Source organism: Schistocerca serialis, chromosome 6 (assembly GCF_023864345.2).
Source record: "Schistocerca serialis cubense isolate TAMUIC-IGC-003099 chromosome 6, iqSchSeri2.2, whole genome shotgun sequence".
Classification (NCBI taxonomy): domain Eukaryota; kingdom Metazoa; phylum Arthropoda; class Insecta; order Orthoptera; family Acrididae; genus Schistocerca; species Schistocerca serialis.
Window position 1 is genome coordinate 300,908,683 of NC_064643.1, and position 24,585 is coordinate 300,933,267.

General features: G+C 43.7%; 1 protein-coding gene across 1 annotated transcript in view; it reads left to right on the forward strand.

Annotated features, from left to right (window-relative positions):
- Window positions 1-24,585, forward strand: part of LOC126484166 (ADAMTS-like protein 4) — a 755,922-nt gene that overhangs the window by 526,736 nt on the left and 204,601 nt on the right. Inside the window, exon 2 of the mRNA XM_050107569.1 lies at window positions 5,155-5,359. Within this exon, the coding sequence (XP_049963526.1) occupies window positions 5,155-5,359 (205 nt within the window). The remainder of the gene's footprint in view (window positions 1-5,154; window positions 5,360-24,585) is intronic.

Below are 24,585 nucleotides of genomic sequence, written 5' to 3' on the forward strand. Positions count from 1 at the left end.
ATTCTCGGCATAAAGGAATCGCTAAGAAGAGGTTTCACAGAGCATAGAACATCGAGAGCCGTGAGCACAGTTAGCCGCCATGTCGCTTGCCACCAATCTTCGCCACTGCTTCACTAACTTCATACATTCAGTAATGTATATGGGCATGGACCAGTTAATTTGTGTGTGGTTTTAACAATAATAAGCACAACATTATAAATCCGTGCTCTGGAATCATATTTTCTATCCTGATATCGAAGCTATGCAGGGTCCTCACCTAAGTGCTACTGAACCCGAGAATCCTGATATAAATGAACAATTCTTGCATTCAAGTGTTTAAAAGTGATTTTTTGTCCAATTTAAAAGCGGTAGTAAAATTTAAAGTTAAAACCACAAAAGTGAAGTAGGGTAGGCTTTGGCTAAAGTATCCTTAGTTTTTTAGAAAATATACAACAGTTTTGTAGGATTACAATGCAAAATTGTGTAAATATTGTTGTCTAGAATACCTGCTTCACATGTGATAAAAAAGCAAATAAGTTAAGCTCATTTTAAAAATAGTGTGGATTTGATTTCTATCATGAATGGTTCCTGTTTTGAAGTTAATTAAGCCCAGTGTTGTATTTTATTGTCTCGCAAAGTAAATTATGAACTATTCCAAGTGAAGTGGATGATTAGCTTTTTGAATTAGTGTTTTCTACTTTAATAATCAGAAAGCGTTGACTAGTGAAACTATACTACTTTATGGATCCCCATCATATTCTCCACCTTTTAGAAAGAAAATTGAGCTATTACTGTTGCTAAGGAAATCTGATGTATGTAGAAGAGTTTAAACAGTGTATTTGTGACATTATTCATCTTTATTTGTTTTTTTTATGTCAATGTAAAAATTTAATTCTGCACCTCATGCAGTAACATTTCAGTATTTGATTGAGTAATGCTTTTGAATGTAGCTGTCTTTAGTATGAGCTTGGAGCAAATCTACTCCGTATTATTTACTGGCGTGTGTGTTATTGGTAACTGCTGCTACACACAGTTCAGAGTGCACTGTGTCAGTTTGGATTCTGTTTGCTTTTCAAAGGAAAATCTCAACGAAAATAAATTCGATAACCAATATTCAATTTTCTTAAACATATATTTCCAAATTAATGTGCCTAATTTGACTGACGACCGTTCATTTTTTTTCATTCAATTATGATTTTACCACTTTCATTAACTCCCAAGGTTAAAGTCCGTTTAGTTCTCTGTTAATTTCACCATACTCAAAATTAAGGTCGGATACCTTTGTCCATTAGACACTCGCGCCGTCAAAAATTCGAAATCCTCTCAGAGGGTAACATTAGCGTGTTTCACGGCACGTTAGTGTTATATGTGGATTTTCCCGTGACAGGACTAAAGGTTCGGTTGTTAGGGAAATGTGACGTGTAACTCTAGTGTTATAAGCACAGGTAAAGGAGCACTTTGAACGATAGGATAGTCGGCTAATGGATTGGCCTGCCTGTTCCTCACGACTCAGATGCCATTGAGCACGTGAGGGATGCGTTGGCAGACTGTCGCAGCATGTTCACATGACGCAAAGACCATCCAGTTGTCAGCCGCGGTGGTTACCACAAGAATTTCTTACCAACGTGGCCTGCTTGGTAACACGTTGTAGAGCATGCGATGTAGTCCGTGGTGATGACGGACCCTATTATCTACCACGCCCAGCCGTCTGTTAAGTCCAAGGGAACATCATAAATGGCGGCGACTAAAGTGTAATTGTTGTCTTTGAACAGAAGTGCCATTTCTGTTCGTCTGATTGTGTATTTCTTTCCTTTGCATTCCGTACTATACTATAGCAGTTCTTTCTATAAGTAATCCATGTCTCATCGAGCTATGTTACTTGCCAGTGGCACAACATATGAAAGTTACTGTAGTCGTCAAGTTCTGGAAACCTGTGTATATTGAAAAAACAGTCGCCACTCGTCTAGACACTGTTGTGGTGCATCACTGTAAGTGCCAAATCTCGGTGAACACAAAACTCTCAACATACACGTGGTTTAAGCCTTGTCTTAATTTTTTTGTATTTATTCAGTTTCATATTCATGTTAGTTTGTATTACGGAACTGTCAAGACGTATAGAAAACACACACACACTGAAAGTTTTGCGCTACTTTAACCTGTGAGCTCGTAAGACTATGACCCCAGTTTTTACTGCGCTGAAACATTGCCCCTTTGAGTAAAATTTGATGCACATGTGAGTGAATGCAACCTGACTTTGTGTATGTAATTCTGCAGGCTTTTGTGGGCGTTGTCACTGAAGTTAAAATCTTCTTCTTATTAGGCCGCGTCATGTTTCTACTAAAATGATCGACGTTTCGACCCCTCTGCTGGGATCTTCCTCAGGATCTTATGGTGTCCACTACTGCAAGGGTTCTAGTGTTCTAGCAGTAGTGGATACCATAAGATCCTGAGGACGATCCCAGCAGAGGGGTCGAAACGTCGATCATTTTAGTAGAAATATGACGCGGCCTAATAACCTAGCAGTAGTGGACACCATAAGATCCTGAGGAAGATCCCAGCAGAGGGGTCATTTTAGCAGAAATATGACGCGGCCTAGTAACCCAGAAGATTTTAACTTTAGTGCATAAAAAGTGCTGTGTAAACTTCCCACATCAAATTCGAAAAAAATCCCAAGCTTTCGATGACTACCTCCATCATCGTCGTCAGAGGCCGTTTTCGTGGTGTCACCGTGACCTAATCCATCCAATCAGACGCCGTCGTTTGGGTATAAAAGTGTGAGCCTCACCAGTTTCACGTGCCGCCAAAACTACGGCTGTCTGCTTCACGAAATGGCACCTATCCTCCGCCACATCGTTATTGGAGGCGTCCAGGTCCCATGGTCCCGCGACATCAAACATCTAAGAGTCGGATGGATAACGAATTGCTCTTCATATGTCACCCAAAGGAGCTGCATTGTACCCACTCTTCATGAGCACGGACCTGAGCTTAGATACGAAGCTGCAACTGTACTGTACAGTTGGCGACCCTTCTATCGCTTACGGCTTCACTGTGGGGACCACGATTAGAGCCTCCAGGACGTAGAGCCTCCGGCGCATGCTGAATAAGGCCCTTCGGTGGGGCCTGCATGTCCATCCACTCAAGAGGATTGTTATTCTGTACGAGGAGACAAAAAAAATGGTTCAAATGGCTCTGAGCAATATGGGACTCAACTGCTGTGGTCATAAGTCCCCTAGAACTTAGAACTACTTAAACCTAACTAACCTAAGGACAGCACACAACACCCAGCCATCACGAGGCAGAGAAAATCCCTGACCCCGCCGGGAATCGAACCCGGGAACCCGGGCGCGGGAAGCGAGAACGCTACCGCACGACCACGAGATGCGGGCCGAGGAGACAAACCAGGTTGTTCTAAAGACCGTCATTCCAGACAAGGCGAGGCGACGATACGAAGAAGTGGACACCTTTGCGACACAGTCAACAAACTGGCACCACGACTCCCTGGCACTGGCTCGGCCACCTTGTCCCATTACCAAGCTTCAACAGCTAACGATAGCACTGATACGGACATCTTACCGATAGAACTGAACTCCCACTGTCGGAGGGTAACAGAATGATTCCTTCGTCTGATGACGATGATGGTGGTATTCATCGCAGCTAGGGATTTTACCTCATTTGATGCCGAATGCCTACCGATATATTTTTATCCCATTTGTGGTCATGTCTCTGCCTGCTAGCGTACCTTATCTTTGAAGTGACAGTCTTTTGATTTTATGTATCCGTGAGTCGCCTGCAGTTTGATATGAGTCAGCCAGTAGTAAAACGCAGAATCAGTTGGCGTGGCCGCTCGGTTAGCGCTGTAGGATACTCTCTTCTTCCGCCAGCGCCGTGAGGTTGCGCCGATGCTGTAATGACGAAATGGGCATACTGAAGCGACCTCATTGTGGATTATGATGAGCTTTTTATGCTTCATTTACGTGCATGTACGTTGCGTTTCCTTCCGCTTTGAGGAGTTCTGGATTTCTTTGCTTTAGACACTTTGCAGTCGTGTTTGGCGTAGCCAACGTTAGGTCTGTGTTCTAGTTTACAACTTGGAGAACTGGTAAACTGATATCCAGTTTTCATTCAGTCATCCGAGCTTTTAGGTTCCTTGTCTTGTTGCTCTAAACTCAATAGCTAATGTTTTGGTGGTTACAAATTTTGTTTCTCTTTGTGTGTGGATGGTCATATAAGGGCACATGTTCCGCTGAGTAGGAAACATGAGATAGTGTATTCACTTTCTGAACAATATAAAACTGTTCATATAATTTTGTATTCGTATGGTTTTAATTTTTAACTTCTATCACCTTTATTCAAATCTCTACATCTGTTTACTTAGGAACTACGTTCCCGAACGTACTACGTTCGCTTTAACTACATTTAAAAACGAGAGAGAATGAACTGCCTTCAGCAGTGGTGAGATTTTTATTAAAATGAAATCTGTGTAAGTTCCTAGTGCTTTTGAACTTCAGAACACGTGCTTGCGGAGACGGAAACTCTGAGACACTAGCTCAGATTTTTTCCATTTCATACACACGTATAGTGAGTAGCTGCTTTATCAAAGTCGGAAACGTAATGGTACGCGTTTCTCCTCCTTACACGAGGCATCACAACAACGTTTCACCAGGAAACGCCGGTCAGCTGCTGTTTGTGTATGAGAAATCGGTTAGAAACGTTCCTCATGTTAGCACGTTGAAGGTGTCGCCACCGGCGCCAACGTTGTGTGAATGCTCTGTAAAGCTAACCATTTGCATATCACAGCATCTTCTCCCTGCCGGTTAAATTTGGCGTCTGTAGCACGTCGTCTTCGTGGTGTAGCAATTTTAATGTCCAGTAGTGTACTTTTTATGCAGTTACTCCATTGCGAAAGACTCCTTGCCCTTGACCAAAGATTTTTTGAGACAGACAGGTGCCTAGCGACGCACGCATGAATACACGGTACGAAACGGGTGAGACGGCAGGTGACTTTCAAAACACACACACAACACACACACACAGACACACACACACACACACACACACACACACACACACATACATACACATTTATACAGCAAGCAGCTCAGCAAAGCGCACTAGTTGTGTAAGCTGTAGACGAGCGCGTTAGCAGCGGAGTGACGCGCGTGTGTCTGCCCGCAGAGAGTGGGCTGCGACGGCGTGGTGGGCTCGGGGCGCGTGGTGGACGCGTGCGGCGTGTGCGGCGGCGACAGCAGCGCGTGCCGGCGCGTGGCGGGCCTGTTCACGCGGCCCACGCTGCCGCCCGGCTACAACCTGGTGGCCACGCTGCCGCGCGCCGCCTGCAACGTCACCGTCGCCGAGCTGCGGCCCTCCAGGAACTTCCTCGGTAGGCACAACGTACTTCAGTCTCTCTCTCTCTCTCTCTCTCTCCCTCTCTCTCTCTCTCTCCCTCTCTAGCCGCGCGGGTTAGCCGTGCGATCTGAGGCGTCTTGTCACGATTCGTGAGGCTCCCCCCGTCGGAGGTTCGAGTCCTCCCTCGGGTATGGGTGTGTGTGTTGTCCTTAGGGTGAGTTAGTTCAAGTTAGATTGAGTAGTGTCTAAGCTTAGGGACCGATGACCTCAGCAGTTTGGTCCCGTAGGCTCTTACCACAAATTTCCAAAAAAATGGTTCAAATGGCTCTGAGCACTATGGGACTTAACATCTGAGGTCATCAGTGCCCCAGAACTTAGAACTACTTAAACCTAACTAACCTAAGGACATCACACACATCCATGTCCGAGGCAGGATTCGAACCTGCGACTGTAGCGGTTGCGCGGTTCCAGACTGAAGCGCATACAACCGCTCGGCCACACCGGCCGGCCCTCGGCCATGGATGTGTGTGATGTCCTTAGGTTAGTTAGGTTTAAGTAGTTCTAAGTTCTAGGGGACTGATGACCTCAGAAGTTAAGTCCCATAGTGCTCAGAGCCATTTTCTTTTTTTTTTACCCAAAAATGATAGTGCATTGAGAATGGCTAGTTTATAGACGAAATCTAGATCTGCCAATAAAAATTCCAAAGAACGACTGACAGCTGAAATATATTATCTACAAGTCAAATAACAGTCTCTGCCTGCAACAGCCTCTGAATGGAGCATTCATGGTGATGGCGCAATGGACAAGTCTTCAGTGACGTTAATGTTGTCAGCAAAGGTGTTCTTTGGTTCATGACATTCCACGGCCTCATGCATCAGCTCGAACACTGAAAGAACTTCAGCGTATGAAGTGGAAAAATTCTGGACATCCATCTTACAGCCCTGACTTAGCACCCAGTTGTTTTCGCTTATTCTGAGAAGCAAAGGTATTTTCTGGTGGAAAGCTGTTCGTAAAAGACGTAGTCCTGGCTCAGATCTTTGGCGGCTGAGGAGTCAAGATGGGAACTGGAAAACGAGTCCCATGTTATAACCAGTACCTTGATAGTAACAATGAATACATCGAGAAAGAGAGGTACTATAACTATGTAAATATAATCTTGTGCTGATACCTTTCATTTTTATTTTGTTATGCCAAAGTGTTACTTACTTTCTGCAAGCTATTTTTTTGTTGACACCCACCTACATAGGAAGAAATGATCATCATAATTAACTCTAGATTACTAAATGCTTGTAAAATTTATGATTGCGGTAGGTTACAAAACATGACATTGCGTACTTAATTTGGTGTGTAACATACGATTAAGTATCTAATCATTGCAATAATTAAGGCATAATCTACGAATAATAATTTCCTTTGAATAAATTAGGAGTAGTACAATTTGAAGCGGTTTAGTACCAATGTAACATTCTCCATTCTTTAGTGTTCTAGCGTTAAATAAGAAAAATCAGAGCTCACACGGAAAGATTCAAGTGTTCATATTTCACGCGCGCTGTTAGACTGTATAACGGAAGAGAAACAGCTTGAAGGTAGTTCGGTGAACTTTCTGATAGGCACTTAATTGTGATATTACTCTTAAATAATAGGTTCGCCAATAGCTCTTGCAAATGTTTTTATTGATTATAGGTTTCAACTGATTTGTGCTGTCGTCATCTGATCTAACATATTAACAGAAGTTCATGATCTTTACGTAGTTACAAGCCACATAGTGATGGTGCGTCATTTTACCTTTAGCTTTTATATTTTATTGTAAAACGACTATAAATTATACGTTGTAGTGTTGGAAGTCAGACCTGGAAGCTGGAGAGATCTGTAGAGATAGAATAAGAGTCCCTAACCGTTTTTCCACCAACCTGTCTTCTTCTAAAGTTGTGTCCGCAGCGCAGAAGGTAGCTCGTCTGTGGTGGGATCTTCTTTGGTGGAGGCTGCTACGCTGTCATCTCTAGCTTGAACCTGTTTTTGTGCTTTTTTGTGGGATGCCACTTGCCCAGGTTAGTCCCTGTACCTACAGAGGGCAAGATCTGTAGCACTGACAATGATGGTAGACGACACCTTTCATTAATGTATCCTGTTTGTTTATATTTTAAAATACCACTTTTAACACTGTCTTCTACAACACTCAACATTTCTGTCTTAATAGAATGGTAACTTTTTCGACAAATCCCGGTATAGAGTACGACATGCCCCTCCGAAACAGAGATACACGTCCAGCTCTGAAGAACACGCGAAACGAAGATACACGTTCGGCTCTGAAGAATGCCAGAAACAATCTGACTAGTACAGCTGAGGTACTTCGTATCCCAGATGCGCCAAAGCGACCCGAAGGAGTCCGAAGTACTTCGGTTGTTATATCGTTACTCTTATGTTTCCCAAAACTAGTGAAATTAAAAAAAAAAACTGTAGAGTCATAGGGTAACCATGAGAGATTGCCATACTGAAAACTGGGTTAAATACAATGTAAATTATATAAATAATTAATAAGAGAATTTAGGCGTTTTGGCTCCTAATACCCGAATGTGCCGACCTATCAGAAGCAAGTTGAGTAGCGTTGGTGGACTCTCTCACGGGAATGGTACAGACTGTACCATTTGCTGCTTGTGCCTCACTCCACTTTTGTACCATATGTTGCTTCACGTGTATCAAGCTGGAAGGCGAGCTTCTAGCAAGATGAAATACTGGCAGCCACAGCCAGGAATATCACATGACGCAACATCACTATGTGGATCGCAACTATGTAAAGATCATGAACCTCTGTTAATATGTTAGAAGATGTGATTACGATAGCACGGATCTGTCGGCACTGGTAATCAATAAAAACATTTACTTGCAGTCTTGACGTATATGGTATTCAAGAATAACATCACAGTTCAGATCACCCCTGTAATGCCGGAGCCAAGGTAGCCCACGAGGGCCGGCAACCCATATTACACTACAGAAGATGAGGTTGTCTATGTCCAAGACGTACCAAAAGCGCCATGGTAAACACCGGCTATTTACATACAAGATAATGCAAACAGACATTCCGAGCACTACTTCCTGCAGAGGGAGCCTGAGCCACGGCCTGCAGGAATTATCACTACGCCAAAACCTGACTGGCTGGAGACAGCTAATTAGGGGCTAGAACCAGCCCCGAAGTTCAGTTCACTCCAGATGCCGACCTCGTGTACTTCGACCGCTGACGATTAGGTCTTCATCTCCGAATTGGACTCTTACTAGTATTTGTGTGTGTGTGTGTGTGTGTGTGTGTGTGTGTGTGTGTGTGTGTGTGTTAATACGAACCTTTGTGGAAAATTAGAAGTGAACTTTTGTTTGCCTCAATTAGGAGACTTTTACTGGCATCGTTATTGTTACCTTTCGTTTATGGTTCAGTAATCAACCTTGTGAACTTACATCAGTAAAAGTTGTGTTTGTGAAAAAAATTTCGAATTGTCAGTCATCACAACCATCAACAGTTGACACATTGTCAAACATATATAACTTAACTGTAAATTGCACCAGCCATGTAGATGTAGATTTAGAGGCCCTATAGGATCAGCGAAGCATTCTGCCTCATTTGAACATTCTTTCTGAGTTTCCATGATTCTCTGTGTCGGTAAAAAACTATTATAGAATCAGTTAGTTGTACGTATGTCTGTTTGTTAAGTAGCCTCTTTCTCAGGAATGAGTGGAGGTATTTAGCTGAAATTTTGTCAAATACTACTATATCTTGGCGATGCATTTAATGCAATCAAAAAATACGGTAGTTTATATAACTTACTTCAATACTTGAAAACTCACTCATCAAAACTTACAGCTGAACTATTTACAGACATAATTAAGTCTGTGCAGAACCGCCAGATTGAGAGTCCCGCTCACATTTGTAGGTTCTTTTCTCCATGGAGTCTCTATCTTCACTTTTATGTCCCCACTTTCTTTGAGACTTCGTTCTCTGACCTCTTGATCCAATCGTGTATCTTGTCTCTGTATTTATCCTGTCAGGTTCTATTGGGTCGATTAGTCCGTTTACTAGGTCAATTTTGACATGTGCTGTCCATGGTGTTGTTAACGTGATCCCTTGCATGTATGTCAGAGTTCTTCTAGTCTATTTTGTTGCTGGTAGCCTGCTAATGTAGCCGTAGAGCTTTAACCTTCTTCTGCCAATTGCTGTTAGGTTTAACGTCCTCTCAGTAGGTTTCCTAGAGTAGAGTATAGTCAGTATTCCTCTTCTGTTAGCTTTGGCCCGAGAATTTTTCTCATTATTTTTCATTCTTCCTTCAGTATACTTTCCATGACGCTTCAGTACAGTACTGCTCGCTTGATTACTGTGTTGTGGTGTCTGTGTGAATGGACATGCATTTCTTAGTATCTTTGTCCTCTGCCTTCTCGTACGCTCTCTTCACTGCGGTGTTGTGAAGTCTCCCATGAGATCTACTATCCTCCTGTAGGTTCGAGGACTTCACCTAGATATTTGAAATGTGCAGCTCAGTTTATCTTTCTGTCTTCTGTTCTAATTGTTGTGGGTTTGGTTGAGCGAAAGAACTGAGATTTCTGAAAAGAGATTTGCAGATCAGCTTTTCCTGTATTTTCTTTTAGTTTTATTGGTTTGGTTGCGGCTCGTCGCTGAGTGTATGGCCCATTCCCTCATCCCTCATTACTTTGTCCAGGACTAGGTTAAACAATACTGGGGACAATACGTCACCTAAGTACTCCAGTTTTGATCATGAAGGGATCAGAGATTCCACTCATGGATTCAGCTTTCGTTCTTTCACCAGCCATTGTCTGTATAATTAGCCACAGTGTTTTTGAGTCGAGTTCCCGTTCTTCTAAGATGTCGAATAAGGATTGTCGGCTAACGAAATCGTATGCCTTCTTGAAATCAATGTAGGGACAAATGATTGGAGCATTCCTGCAGGCCTTGTATTTTAGAATTGTTTTCAGATTGAAGATTTGTTCACTGCGTGAATGGTTGGGGCAGAAACCTGCCACTTTCACGTCCTAAGTTTTTTTGTGTCCTCTGGGTAAACAAGATTAGGGTCGTCAGTTCCTTTCCAACACCTAACTAGGTTTTCTTAGATCTTGGTAAGATTCCAAGTGAACACGAGACTCTGACAATTACGTTCGAGGTAGCAATAGTTAGTTATTTCGTTTGTTAGTTACGCGTTCCATAGGTCATTTGAACGATTCTTTTATGGAAATGACGCAGAACGAGACAGCTTACTTTGCTGTATATATATGGTTAGCTTTAACAGTAATTGATATATTATTTTTCAGTCCTACTCATGCAACTACACTTTAAACAACTTTCATATTGTTTTGATGTTTTTGTAAGCCATCAGTTGTTAAACAAAGTAATTTATATGTAGGATAGATGGGATTGTCCTGTCGGATACTGTCAGATATTTTATGTCATTGATAAAAAAAATCAAAGAGGTTTGTTGCTACATATTGAACTCTTTTCTGAGCCAGTGACAGCTTTATTAATGGGTAATAAAGATTGTTTTTTTACACCGTGAAAGTGTAGTTAAAGTGCTAAATTCCTGAAGAGGTAACTACAAGACAACAGCTGCTGAAAAACACATACTTGCATTATTCTTATCGCTCACTTTTTTGCAACAAATCCTTCCTTTATGAGTCATGAACTACCTTAGAAAATTATTTAATAAGATCTTACCGGGTGGAAATATGCAAAAATATGTCTGGAGGTTGAATCGTTTGTATCCAAACATAACAATTCCACGAAGAGCCAACATAACTCCACTTAATGGCTTGAGCAGTTCAGTAATATGCATCTAATAGTTATATTGGTTGATTATAATAGGGGTGTATCCTGTCGGAATTTTCACAGTAAAGCACACAGTGGTGCAGACTATCTCTGTGACGCTTTCGCGCTTGCTGCGTGAATTCATAACGAAATACGTCGCCCTTCACCAGATCTTCCCTAGTTTCGCCTTTAACCGTATCTGCTTCGAATGGTCAGACTGACGAACAGTATTCTACTATCGGTCAAGCGAGGTTCTTGTAAATCTACCTACTTCGTGGTCAATTACACTTCCTGACGATTCTTCCAATGTACCTCAGTCTGACATCTACCTTATCTGCCTTGGTGTATCACCACGTAAATTTCTGTAGTACATGGGCAATATATAACGATTGTCGTAATTAAAATATACATGGTGGTCCATTGATCGTGACCGGGCCAAATATCACACGAAATAAGCGTCAAACGAAAAAACTACAAAGAACGAAACTTGTCTAGCTTGAAGGGGGAAACCAGATGGCGCTATGGTTGGCCCGTTAGGTGGCGCTGCCATAGGTCAAACGGATATCAACTGCGCTGTTTTAAATAGGAGCCCCCATTTTTTATTACATATTCGTGTAGTACGTAAAAAAATATGAGTGTTTTAGTTGGACCACTTTTTTCGCTTTGTGATAGACGGCACTGTAACGGTCACAAACATATGGCTCACAATTTTAGACGAACAGTTGGTAACAGGTAGGTTTTTTAAATTAAAATACAGAACATAGGTACGTTTGAACATTTTATTTCGTTTGTTCAAATGTGATACATGTACCTTTGTGATCTTATCATTTCTGAGAACGCATGCTGTTACAGCTTGATTACCTGTAAATACCACATTAATGCAATAAATGCTCAAAATGATGTCTGTCAACCTCAATGCATTTGGCAATACGTGTAACGACATTTCTCTCAACAGCGACTAGTTCGCCTTCCGTAATGTTCGCACATGCGCTGACGCATGTTGTCAGGCATTGTCGGTGGATCACGATAGCAAATATCCTTCAACTTTCCCCACAGAAAGAATTTCGGGGACGTGAGATCCGGTGAACGTGCGGGCCATGGTATGGTGCTTCGACGACCAATTCACCTGTCATGAAATATGCTATTCAATACCGCTTCAACCGCACGCCACCTATGTGCCGGACATCCATCATGTTAGAAGTACATAAAAAAAATGGCTCTGAGCACTCTGGGACTTAACTTCTGAGGTCATCAGTCACCTAGAACTTGAAACTACTTGAACCGAACTAACCTGACATCACACACATCCATGCCCGAGGCAGGACTCGAACCTGCTACCGCAGCGGTCGCGCGGTTCCAAACTGAAGCGCCTAGAACCGCTCGTCCACCACGGCCGGCGGAAGTACATCGCCATTCTGTCATGCAGTGAAACATCTTGTAGTAACATCGGTAGAACATTACGTAGGAAATCAGCATACATTACACCATTTACGTTGCCATCAATAAAATGGGGGCCAGTTATCCTTCTTCCCATAATGCCGCGCCATACATTAACCCGCCAAGGTCGCTGATGTTCCACTTATCGCAGCCATCGTGGATTTTCATTTGCCCAGTAGTGAATAATATGCCGGTTTACACTACCGCTGTTGGTGAATGACGCATCGTCGCCTAATAGAACGCATCCAAAAAATCTGTCATCGTCCCGTAATTTCTCTTGTGCCCAGTGGCAGAACTGTACACGACGTTCTGAGTCGTCGCCATGCAATTCCTGGTGCATAGAAATATGGTACGGGTGCAATCGATGTTGATGTAGCGTTCTCATAACTGACGTTTTTGAGATTCCCGATTCCCGCGCAGTTTGTCTGCTACTGATGTGCGGATAAGGCGCGACAGTAGCTAAAACACCTACTTGGGCATAATCATTTGTTGCAGGTCGTGGCTGACGTTTCACACGTGGCTGAACACTTCCTGTTTGCTTGAATAACGTAACTATTCGGCAAACGGTCCGGACACTTGGATAATGTCGTCCAGGATACCGAGCAGCACACGTATCACACGCCCGTTGGGCATTTTGATCACAATAGCCATACATCAACACGATATCGACCTTTTCCGCAGTTGGTAAACGGTCCATTTTAACACCGATAATGTACCACGAAGCAAATACCGTCCTCACTGGAGGAATGTTACGTGATACCACGTACTTATACGTTTGTTACTATTACAGCGCCATCTATCACAAAGCGAAAAAAGTGGTCCAACTAAAACACTCATATCTTTACGTACTACACGAATATGTAATAAAAATGGGGGTTCGTATTTTAAAAAAACGCAGTTGATATCCGTTTGACCTATGGCAGTGCCATCTAGCGGGCCAACCATAGCGCCACCTGGTTTCCCCCTTCAAGCTAGACGAGTTTCGTTCTTTGTAGTTTTTTCGTTTGACGCTTATTTCGTGAGATATTTGGCCCGGTCACTATCAATGAACCACCCTGTATGATAATGAACATCAATAATTTAAGAAATGTCAGTCATATTAATATTTAAATCTTTTTCATTCATAATGGATGCTGGTAACCTCCGTGACTCTTCCTTTATAGGATGTAGGGTAATAACCGCTACCAGTCACAGTAGAAGCTAATTTTATTGAACACACGACCGGTTTCGTGCTTGTGCCCATTTTCAGGTGATTTACATTCAGATACATGCCTCCATACTCTGTGTTTAAATCGAAAACAGATGATGTGATGATGACTATATGAACACAAATGAAACTTCTGGAAGTAGCTAAGAGACATATGTTGCAAACTATTATAGTATTTACATGAAGCTGGTGTATCCATATCGTTTTCATAGCACATCTGGACAGAGGACGAACGCGGAGTGATAGAGTAAGATACGTAGATGAGATGGAAGGAAGAAACCAGAAGTAGGTATGCGAAAGATACTGCTTCCCTCAAAATGGTTCAAATGGCTCTGAGCACTATGGGACTTAACTTCTGTGGTCATCAGTCCCCTAGAACTTAGAACTAATTAAACCTAACTAACCTAAGGACATCACACACATCCATGCCCGAGGCAGGATGCGAACCTGCGACCGTAGCGGTCGCTCGGTTCCAGACTGTAGCGCCTAGGACCGCACGGCCACTCCGGCCGGCATACTGCTTCCCTCTTGGAGAGAAAGAGGAAGCTGGGCTATGCCGATAAGGAAGCTACGCCGATGATAAAACTTTTGGTCTCTTCCTGAATGCAAAGTGGTTTTTATATGAGAAGTAGATTATAGGGTAGTTTGTTCCGATCATGCGGGTGATTTAGTGACACAAAGCCTGCAGGAATTCAGAAAATATCATTCTTGTGAAACATAAATGGCTCATTCAGACGAGTGGAGGAGTGCTACCGACAGGGGATCTCAAGCAGGTTCTATATTTCTGTAGTTCCTGGAGGTTTTAGAAACCTTATCTCACAAACGACTTCCGATCAAATTGCATGCGACTCGCTTAATGATATCCAGTCAGGAACGCTACAGTTTACAGTTAGTGATAGGAAGTCATCGAATGAAGCTAAAATGATACTTGGAGTTCCCTGAGGAAGTGTTATACGCCTTCTGTCATCCCTGATGTGTATTAGCGATTTAGACACTTGAGCAACACATCATTCTTCTCTTACCGTCTAGTAAATCCATCAGGATTTCAAAACGAATTGCGAAATGATTTAGACATGATGTGTGCAGTGCGAGGAAAGTTGCAACTGATCCTACAGAATAAAACAGTATATGTATGTGGTGTCTTTTCTTTTGGATGTACTTACGGCGATGACGGTCAGTGATTGCTTCACTAAAGATGCACACCAAGCACGTACTCTTACGGTAACCAGCGAGATGCCGCGAGTAATGAGGCTCATGAGCAGGGCACTTCGTCAGTAGTGTGGTGTAAGCTGAGAATTTTGGTGTGACAGGAGGTGTGCTGTGATAGCCCATGCAGTTGTGGTGATCACTGTATCCAGGTGGCGCAATGGTCAGTATACCTGCCTAATAAACAGGGCACCTGGGTTCGAATCCCAGTCCGTAACAAATTTTTAACTGGTGCCATTGATATAAATCAATGCCAAGTGACAGCTAATGTCCTTACTTCCTTTGAGCCTTGAATAAAAAGGTGAGGTTCTCCTCATGATCACCAAAAGATTTCTGTTAAATTTAAAGGATGTAGAGAGAAATTTCAGTCCAATCCAAAGACCATACTCCCAGGTTCAACTATGTTGGACTTGTGAAAGACCTACTCTCCCTCTCCTGCAAAACTTCTTTGCCACCAATCCTTCCAACCAAAGCCAACCCAATCGCAACATTGAACCCTGACTGTCCCAATTCATACCACCATCCAATCATGATCCTCCCACACTCCCACCTAACCATCACCTTGAAACCTTCCAGGAATTCTAACTTCCAACCTTGCCTCACCATCCTTCCCCAGGTCCCTCCCTAAGAACAACAACCTTTCAACATACGAAAGAACTGCCCTACACAACCTAAAAACGGATCCTGACCTGATCATCCTTTTTGTATCCCGCCTGGAAGGCGGCGTGTGGGTTTGCTCTATCTCAATCCTTGTTGATAAACATCTCCAACCAAGATACCAACCACTTTCTGTACTGCATCCCCACACATTTACCTCCCATATCCCTACCCATCACTGTTGATGCAACCTTCCTATACACCTACAACCCTCATGTCCATGGCCTTCCTGCAGTTGAACACTACCTCTTCAATGCCCTTCAGACTCCAAACCCATTACTTCACTCCAAATACACCTAATCAATTACTTCATAATCCATAACTACTTCACATTTGAAGGAAAGGTATACAAACAAATTTGTGGCACAGTCATAGGCACCTGGATGGCAGCCCCCCCCCCTCCCCACTTATGCCATCCTCTTCATGGGGCACCTAGGGGAAACATTCATAGCTTCACAAAACCTCAACCCACCTCCCCCCATATGTTTCAGGTTTATTGATATCCTTATAATCTGGACCCAAGGCCAGAACACATTATCCTCATTCATTATTCTCATTCCTTCATAACCTCAGTGCCTTCTCTCCCATCCACTTCACCTGGTCCTCCTCCATCCATTATTCCATCTTCCTATATGTTGATCACCTCCATCCAGTCCTTAGTCCACATTAGACCCACTAATCACCAACAGAACTTGTACTTTGGCAGCCCTTCCACACCAAAAAATCCCTTCCATACAGCCTGGCCACCTGTGGTAGATGCATCTCCACTGATGATAATTCACTAGCCCAGTGTGCTAAAGGCTTTGTAGACAGGCAATACCCTCCAGACCTAATTCACAAACAGATCTCCCTTGCCATATCCTCACACACACCTGTCCTCACATCCAGCTAAAGAACCAACTACAGAGAAGGGAGCTCCTTGTCACCCAATACCACCCCAGACTGGAATGACTGAACCACATCCTTTGTCATGGCTCTGCCCTGCCGTGAAATGAGGGACATTCCACCCAAGATACTTCCAGACCCTCCCACAGTGGTGTTCCACCACAACATCCTAGTCAATCTCTATGCCACTCCCACCCCCAATCCCCTCCCACAGGGATCATACCCCTGTGGAAGACACAGATGCAAGACCTGTCCAATCCATTCACCTCCTCCACTCCCATTGCAGGTTTATGCTGCCCTATCAGAGGATGAGCTACCTGCAAAAGTGGCCATGTTATAACTAGAATAAATGGCCACTGTCAAACTGTTGCCAAAACAAAGGCGACCACCCAGTGGCACAACATACAATAGGGCACAAAATGCAAAATTTCAATGGCTGCTTCACAACCCATGCCATCTGGATCCTCCCCATTGCTACCAGCTTTCCTGAGCTGTGCAGATTGGAGCTATCCTTACAGCACATCCTTTGCTCCTGTAACCTGTAAGTTAACTCACACCCACGCCAAACAGTGTGTGTGTGTGTGAAAATTGATGTATTTGAAATGTGAAGAACATGTGTGTGTGTGTGTGTGTGTGTGTGTGTGTGTGTGTGTGTACACCATCCCCTACCCCATTACTCCACCCAATTTATGTCCACATATAAGCCATTTGTATACTGTTGTCTCACACCCTAGTATATGAAAAACAACGTACCCAGCCGTCTGCCGCCTGCCCTCTCTACCTGCACCACTAGCTATCCCATAGACGGCTTTCCACCCTCTCACCAGCCGCTAGAGGCTCCTCTCCAACCCCCTCCCTGCTTCCAGCCTCTTTCCATCCCTCCCCCTCCCCCTGCCCCAGCCCAACCCCAACCTCTGCCCAGTACACTAACTGTGGGCCAGGAAAGAGCTGGCTGTCAACTGAGTACCATGTAGGGAGACAGCTGTGCGCATGTGAGTGTGTGTGTGTTTTTGCGTGCATGTTTTTTCTGCAGCTAGAAAAAGGAAGTGCCTTCCGAAAGCTAGCCAAGTTCTATACCTTTCATTTGTGTTCCTATCGACGACAGTGAGTCGTCTTCTTCATTCCTGCTGTGCAGTGTCGGCTTCTTGCCAGACAGAATTAATAGTAGACATTGAAAAAGTTCGAAGAAGTGAAGCTCGCTTTTTTTTAGTAAAATATAGGAGGGAGTGTCACGGATACGATAAGCGAGTTGGGGTGGCAACCGTTAAAAGAAATGCGTTTTTCTTCGCGGCGATATCTTTTCACGAAATTCAGTCACCAACTTTTGTCTCAGAATGACGAAATATTTTGCTCACTACCGTCTGCATAGGGGAAAATGCCCACCGTAATAAAATAAGAGAAGTCAGATCTCTCATGGAAAGTTTTAGCTTTTTTTATGTCCTACATGCTGTTCCACAGTGGAACGGAAACGAAATAGTCTTAAATAGGTACTATGGACATTCCGCCGAACACTCAAGTGTGAGTTGCAGAGTAGCCATGTAGTGTCATTGTTGAATTATAATAAACAATGCGTGAATATAATACTAGAACAAAAACAACCTCCACAAATTGTGAACTTTTAATATGGCAATGTCCCACATATTAAAATATTTCCAGCTGTTGTGCCGTGGTCAGTGCTTCTATTGGAGAAACCCAACATCTTCCCCCGTGTAAGTAAGACATTTTCAAGGGAAATTACAGCTTCTGTGATGCTCAAATTCACACCTTGACTCGCTACAGACTGAAGTACATTGTGTTTCTGCATGCAGCTACACAATGATGTGTCGTCACATGTCGTCAAATCGCTAGCTCTATTGGTCGATTTCTGATACTATCGCCCACCATCTCTATCGTCCAGTGGTGTAAGACCAGAACATACGCTCTTCAGCACCAGAATCCAGATACTATTCCGTCGCACACCTCCCTCTTTCGAATAAAATTGCTGTGTTTCTAAATATTTGCTTTTTGATCAGTTTTCTGATTGGTTAGATGTAACCTGTCACTACTTCATCTCCTGCACCAACCTCTTCGTCGGAGTAGCACTAACAGCCAAACTCCTCGACTGTTTGTCGGATATATTCCAACCTTTGCCTTCCCCCACGGTTTTATGTGCACTGTGGCTCCCTCTAGTACCTTGTAAATTACTACTTCATACCTAAACGCACACCCTATCAAATACATCAATTTTCTTTTTTTTCGGTTTTTCCCACAGTGAAACGCAGTGCTCCGGCGCATATTCTCATAAATTTCTTCCTGATATTAAGAATTGTTTGATACCACTAGACATCTTTTAGCGAGGAATGTCCTCTTTGCCTCTAGTAGCCTGCTTCTAATATTCCTCTTGCTTCCTCCGTCATGCGTTATTTTGCCTCGAAGATACAGAATTTCATCCCTTCAGCTACTGTTTGATCAACAATTTTTACGTTACTTTAAACGCTAAACTCATTTCTGTTACTCATCTATTTCGTCTCAAGCCGTTATCCGTGTTCATTAGACTGTTCGCTCCATTCAATATGTCCTGCTTTTTTTCTCACTTTCACAGAACACAGGGATGTCATCAGAGATTCTTATCTAAGATAGTCTTTACCGAACGATGAGGGGTAGTGGTTAGCGCTATAGACTCGTATTTTGGAGGTATACGGCTCAAATCCGCATCCGGCCAACCTGATTTAGGTTTTTCGTAATTTCCCTAGGTGCTCCAGGCAGTTGCCGGGGTTATTCCTCCAGAGGGACTTGAATCATTTCAGGCCTGTATGCGTCTCTAATCAGGTCGATGTCCTTCCTTTGTTATAATATCCCTTCACACAGTTTTTGAATCCCAATCACGATATTTTCTTTTATTTCCGTTTTTATTCTAAGACTCCCAAGTTGAACAGTAGAGAAGAAGGCTGCATAGATGCCTTATGCTCATTTTAATACGAGACGTACTCTTGCTCATCCATTCCCACTGCTCCATCTTGGTTCGTGAACGTTTATATCACGCGTCTTCTCCTGTATCTTGTAGCTGGTTGCAAACATCTTATATCACTTTACATCGCCGCATGCTACTTCTAGATTGACAAATCCTATGTTTTACGTCTTGTTTGCATTTATCAAGTATACTGATGAGCCACAACATTATGACAACATATTAAATATCATATTGATCTTCTGGAACGTAATAGAGCTGCAGTTCTGAATTACATATATTCGAGAAGTCACTGAGAGGTTTCTGGACGTATGGGGCACCATATAAACACGCAAATATCATGCAGTTCCCGTAAATTTCAAGCCGGTGGTTTGTGAGAGCATAGCTGCCGCCTGCTGGTGTTTCAGACGGGTTCCACGAGGTTCAAATGGCTCTAAGCACTATGGGACTGAACATCTGAGGTCATCAGTTTCCTAGACTTAGAACTACGTAAACCTAACTAACCTAAGGACATCACTCACAGCCATTCCCGAGGCAGGATTCGAACCTGCGACCGTAGCAGCCGCGTGGTTCCAGACTGAAACGCCAAGAACCGCTCGGCCACTGGGGCCGGCTCCACCAGGTTCAGATCGGGTCAACCTGGTGGTCAAGACATCAACGTGACATCTCTATAAAACTCCTTAAGGCACTGTAGAACAATTTTGGCTTCATGGTACTGTTATGGACGAAGCCATCACCGTCGGGGAAGACATCAAGTGTGGAGGCATGCAACGATGTTCATATAATCCACAGCAGTCATGGTACATTAGATTGCGGCCAAAGGACCCATGGAAGCCCAGGTAAATGTCCCTCATAGAATAAAGAGTATCTACACCGGTCTGTATCAGTGGCGCTGTGCATGTTTCTACCAGTAGTTCGTCTGGATGATTGCGCAACCGGATACGACTTAGGATCTGGTGTAACATGAGACTTGATTCATCCGACCAGGCAACAAGTTTCCAGTGATTCACGATCCAGTGTCGATGATCGCGCGCCCATAACAATCCTAACTGACGATGTCGATGAGTCAACATAGAAACACTGAGGGGTCGTCTCCTGCAAAATCCCATATTCAACAATGTGCCTGCATTACCAATGAACTCTGTCGTAAGGTGTACCACATATCGGCTCCTATCCTGCTTTACAGACGGGGCAAGCCTCCAACTTTCACGTCCTGTGATAAAGCGTGGACATTCAATGGCTTGTCACCTACTCTTGGTTACACCGTCCTTCAGCTACTTTTCTTACAGGTTCGTGTTAGTGATACGGGAGCAATAGATCAGTTTAGCTTTTTCCGAGATGCTCGTTGTCAGGCACTGGGTCAGTAACAAACTGCCCTCTCTCACAGTGTTTATCGGTGGATTATCTCATTCGCGGCCCGCATCGGTGCTAGAATTATTCCTCACTCGTCTCTGCACTGCTTACAACCTTCCCTTACCACACTACGTGCTCGCATCTCCACCAGGTGGCACTTAATCGAGGTGGTCAGTGATCACACTGTTTTTGCTGATCACTGAGGCGACAAAAGTCGTGGTATAGCAACATCCAAATATGGCGGTGCAGTGCCGGAACTGTCATCTCTACTTTGGTGATTCATGCGAAAATATTTCCGATATGACTGTGGCCGCACTACGGGAATTAACAGACTCTGGATGCGGAGTGGTAGTTGGAGCTAGGCGCATGGGACATTCCATTTCGGAAATCGCTAGGGAATTATATATTCTGAAATATACAGTCACAAGTGTGTGCCAAAAATACCAAATACAAGCATTACCTCTCACCACGACAACGCACTGCCCGACGGCCTTCACTTAACTACCGAGAGCAGCGGCATTTACGCAGAGTTGTCAGTGCTAGCAGAGGAGCAACACTGCGTGAAATAACCGCAGAGATCAGTGTGAGACGTACGACGAATGCATGCGTTAGGACAGTGCGGTGAAATTTGGTGTTAATGTTATGACAGCAGACGATCGACACGAATGCCTTTGCTAACAGCACGACGTCACCTGCAGCGGCTCTCCCACGCCTGTGACCATATTGGATGGACCCTCACGATTGGAAAACCGTGGCCTGGTCAGATGAGCTCCGATTTCACTTGGTACAAGTTGATGGTTAGGATGCAAGTGTGGTGCAGAACCCATGATTCCGTGGACCCAACTTGTCAACAAGGTATTGTGCAAGCTGGTGAAGGCTCCACAATGGTGCGGGCTGCGTTTATATGGAACGGAGTGGGTTCTCTTATCCAACTGAAACGATCATTGACAGGAAATGGTTACTTTCGACTACCTGGAGACCATTTGCAGCCATTCATAGAGTTCATGTTCCCAAAACATGACGCCGTGTCACTGGACCACAATCGTTCGCGACTGATTTGAAGAACATTCTGGAAAGTTCGAGCGAAATATTTGATCAGGCAGAACATCCGACATGATTCTCACCAAGCGCTTATGGAACATAATCGAGAGACCAGTTCGTGCAGAACATCCTGCACCGGCAACACTTTCGCAATTATGAACGGCTATAGAGGCAGCATGGCTTATTATTTCTGCAGGGGTCTTCCAACTACCTGCTGAGCCCAAGCCAAATCGAGTTGCTGCAGTAGGCCGTTCGAAAGAAGGTCCGATACGATATTGTTAGGTATCGCACGACTTTTGTCACTTCGGTGTTATCAGGAGTTGTAACCATTTTAATAGGATCAATTCTATTACCGTCTGAGCTTACCAAGTACGCCTCACGGCACAGCTCAGTTTTCAATTCGCAAGTACCCGCCACGAACTAACCATGTCCTTCAGAAGCTCTCTAAATTAATCGATCTGGCGAGAAGGGCTGTGAGGCCTGAATCGGGCCGTCTTTTGTAGCTAGATAGTCCAGCTGGTGTGAGCAACGTACGTGAAAAGTAATGTTCTGGACTGGAGAACGAGTGTGGACACGGTTTTAACCTATCACCTGCTTTAAACTTCAGTACTATAAGACCAGGACTAATTTCATTCATAGCGTACTTTCCAGAGTGTGTGGATCCCTCCTAGAATATTTTAACGTGATCGACATTTCGGCATTAATATTTGTAGCACAAAGAGAATTATAAGCCTTTCTCAATAACGATGTAAACTGTTGAAAAGTTTTATTTTGACTCAGAAGTTTTTTTGGGAGTAAACAGTAAATCACGGACCAGCGTGTTAGTTTTCCGATACACAAATTCTGCCTTTCGGACTTCCCGGTATTTATTGCGGCTAGAATGATAAACAGAAACGCGGAGATTGCTGTAACACGTCGAAAACAAACCGAACTGTATCGCAGGACATTGTATTTTATTGTCTAGGCTGGCGCGCGAGAAATCTAACAGATGGGCCAGCGGCCGGTAGAACTGGCCCGCTTACGAGTCGGGCGATGACGTGCCACCTAAGTGACACTATAAACTAAGTCGGGGTGCTTCGCCCAGCAGCTGGGAATGTCGCGCGGGCCTCGGCAGCGCTCGCCGCTGCCAACGGGGTCACTGCCAGAGGAGCGGCGTCTTGTCTTCAGCGCACAGCAAGCGTTTACCAGGTACCACGTCGTATCGGACCCTCTGCACTCCTTTCGTGGCACGTGTACCTACCAGAGGAGTACACATTCCGCTTTTAACCCGCCCTTGCTTGACTGTTAGTCTAGCAGGCAAGTCGCCACATGTTATCAGCAGAGCGGGCCGGCTACTTTACTCCCGTTAAAGCCATATTGTGCCCAATCCAAGCAGGCTAAAAGAATCCAGCTTGCCTGCCCGTCTTTCCGTTGTGCTACGCTGCGCAGTAAGTATTTCTGTATGCTTTCATTGTAGTATTATGGGAAGGATTAGGATGTTAATCAAAAGTTTTCTTTTTACCCGAGTATCACAAGATGGTCTGCAGCTCGTGGTCTTGCGGTAGCTTTCTCGCTACCCGCGCACGAGGTCCCGGTTTCGATTCCCGGCGGGGTCAGGGATTTTTCCTGCTTCGAGATGACTGGGTGTTGTGTCGTCTTCGTCATCATCATTCATCCCCATTATGGTCGGAGGAAGGCAATGGCAAACCACCTACACTAGGATCTTGCCCTAGTACAGCGGTGCGGGTCTCCTGCATCGTCCCCTACGCTCCTCGGAGTACGGGACCTCAACATCATCATCATCACTAGATGACTCTCAATGAAATACATATTCATTTAGGGTCATTGTAGGTCATAAAATTGTGGGTTTTACTTGTCCTTTTTTCTTTTTCGGCGTGTTTCGTGCTTATTTATTTATTTCTATGCGAACGGTTTTCGCTGAAACTTCAGCGCTATCCACTAGTTCTGACTATTGTCTATTCGAACTACCATCAGGTCGTCTCTAATACATGTTTTCTGTAGTAAGCAGAACCACCTCTGAAAGCCCAGATCATTTGCACCACAGAACCTGAAGATTTCTATTATACTGCAACAAGAACTAAAGTTTGGAGGTCTACTTTCTGTAACTTTAGTGTATTTCAGTCAAATATGATGCGAGTTATAAAAATTTTAATTACTTTTCCAGAATGTGCATAGCGGTTTCGCTGAATTAACTCTAAGTAACTTAAGTAGTTCATTCTGAATTCCCCAAATGCGTTTTAGCAAAGGCAATGTTCGTTTTTCGTATTATGTTAAGCTAAAAAGTCCATGGCTGAAGAAACTTTTCTTTCATACTGACCTTCCTTCGCACTACGTTACACATCACCAAACTGTTGTTTTTAACATCCACTGAGCCACATGTTTTTTTTTTCCTTTTTCAGTCAATGTTTGGTCTTTGTCCTCCGTGAGAACGTTTATGGATGTGGAAACTGCTGTTCAAATTTACAGACATGTCGTAACATATTCGAGTGTTTAGTATTTTTTTCTACATAATTATCGTTCCGAAACACATGTCAATTTATCTGAAGCTGCCTCATAAACACACGAAAACTTTTTCCCTACAGGACTTGAGCTCTGTCCTCTAATTGGTATATATTCCACGATACATAATTTTTCTTCAGCATCCTTTAAATTTGGTTCGTTAATTTTGCTGCTCCCACTGTTATGACAAATGAGCTACAGTAAAACTACATACGCAGACATCCACTGACA